A 2,075-nucleotide genomic window follows, 5' to 3' on the forward strand; every position below is an offset into this window, starting at 1 on the left:
TACCAGACACTCTTACGCTGACGAAGGCAGCAGGTGCTGCCGAAAATTTCGTTGAATAAATGTACATGTCTCAAATTATGTCAAAGTGTCCGGCGTTTATGTTAACAACTGCAGTGTTATTTTATACAATCGAGACATACGTGGAACTTCATCGACTAAATCGATCAGATATATATATATATATATATATATAGCTTGATAAAGACTTATAGTCGAAAGTACTCGCTAACTCTGAAAATAAATTTTGTGGCATATATCTGATACCATCTGACTCGTTATTTACTATATATATACATATATATATACATATATATATATATATATATATATATAAATAAAAACTTCAGGAGAGGTGTCTAGTATTGCCAAATATAATTTATTGAGTACACGAACGTTTTCGGGCATCGCCCTTCATCAGGTATACGTACAGATAAATATGAATATGAGAATAAATAAATAGAATACGGACGTAGTATGCAGCATCATGGGAAAGCGTTGATAACATTTAATGTTTCCTTTAAATCATTTAAACTATAATTATTATTTGATATTATGCTTGTATTTATGCTTTACTTGTTATCTCTGAGACCGTGGATTTATTATGTACATTTGCGTTTTTTTTTTTATATATACTTCTATTTTATATCCATTATATACGATCATTCCCATTTATTATTTTTATATTTTATACTTATTTATGTCATTTATTACAATCCCGGTTGTTATCATCTTGGTTTATATTTTTATTTTTTGGCACCATATTTTATAGCACCTCTCAACTCTGATTAGTTGGCTTGTTTCACTACGCCCTTTAGGTATTGTTTAGCTTGTATATCAATGCTTTCCCATGATGCTGCTTACTACGTCCGCATTCTATTTATTTATACTCGTATTCATATTTATCTGTACGTATACCTGATGAAGGGCGATGCCCGAAAACGTTCCTGTACTCAATAAATTATATTTGGCAATACTAGACACCTCTCCTGAAGTTTTTATTTATATATATATGTTTGCCGATGCAGCTTTTAAGTTTTATATATATATATATATATATACGTACATATATATGTATATGTATATGAATATGTATATCTGAGGCATTGAATAGGTGTTTGTGAGGAAATTGTGTAATTGTGTTATGCTACTGTATATCTTGCAGTTTTTGAATAGGCCTATTTAAAAATGTGTATTACCCGATTACTTTTTTAAACACCCATTTAATGTGTTAGAATATTCATTTGTACAACGTATACCTCCAGAGTCATGTCTTTAAACTTTCACCTGCAATACTTAATCCATGACTTATTCTCTTTTACCTCGATTGGTTTTTAGTGAAAGGTTTCATTATACCGCGGTCTCAAGTGACGCCGCCAACTACACAGGATGTGACATGGTGGCGCTCTCTTCAATTGCCGATGCTAATCTGATCTTCTGTATCCGGCAATAGGCTTGTATGATTTTTAGTTCGTGATGTCGAATTCAGCAATTTCCTCTAAGCTTTAGATAACCGCATGTATTTACTTCATAACCCATTAAGTCGTTGCCAGAGACGCTGGAAATAGTGTTCGTAATGGATTTTAACTTAATATGTTTTTTCACTTGCATTATGAGTACTTTAGCAGCTGGTAAGTTACACGTTATACATTTTAGTCCACTGGTGTTATTATGAGCTTAATTACAAATTCTAATAATAATCCGACAATACATTCATGTTGTTACATAATTGATTGAGCTTTTTCAGGGTCATATATTGACATTGTTTTATATTGTTTATTTTTAGCCATTTCGACCCTCTTAACATTATAGATTTAGTGTCAGTGGTAGGTAATAACAATAAACAAATTTCATTACTCACCTACTGTACTATTTAGTGCAGTAGGTGAGTAGTAAAATGTGTTTATTGTTATAAAATAGTGCAGTAGGTGAGTAGTAAAATTTGTTTATTGTTATTACCACTACCACTGACACTAAATCTATAATGTTAACAGGGTCGGAATGGCTAAAAATAAACAGTATAAAACAATATAATAATAATAATAATAATAATAATAATAATAATAATAATAATAATA

General features: G+C 30.6%; 1 protein-coding gene across 1 annotated transcript in view; it reads left to right on the top strand.

Moving 5' to 3' along the window:
• Positions 1–1,467: 1,467 nt before the first annotated feature.
• The window catches only part of LOC117116162 (delta and Notch-like epidermal growth factor-related receptor), a 10,099-nt gene continuing 9,491 nt past the window's right edge, over positions 1,468–2,075 (top strand). Inside the window, exon 1 of the mRNA XM_033260161.1 lies at positions 1,468–1,628. Within this exon, the coding sequence (XP_033116052.1) occupies positions 1,574–1,628 (55 nt within the window). The 5' untranslated portion in view covers positions 1,468–1,573. The remainder of the gene's footprint in view (positions 1,629–2,075) is intronic.

This window comes from Anneissia japonica, unplaced genomic scaffold (assembly GCF_011630105.1).
Source record: "Anneissia japonica isolate Jap-2015-1 unplaced genomic scaffold, ASM1163010v1 scaffold287861_len940595_cov192, whole genome shotgun sequence".
Lineage (NCBI taxonomy): Eukaryota > Metazoa > Echinodermata > Crinoidea > Comatulida > Comatulidae > Anneissia > Anneissia japonica.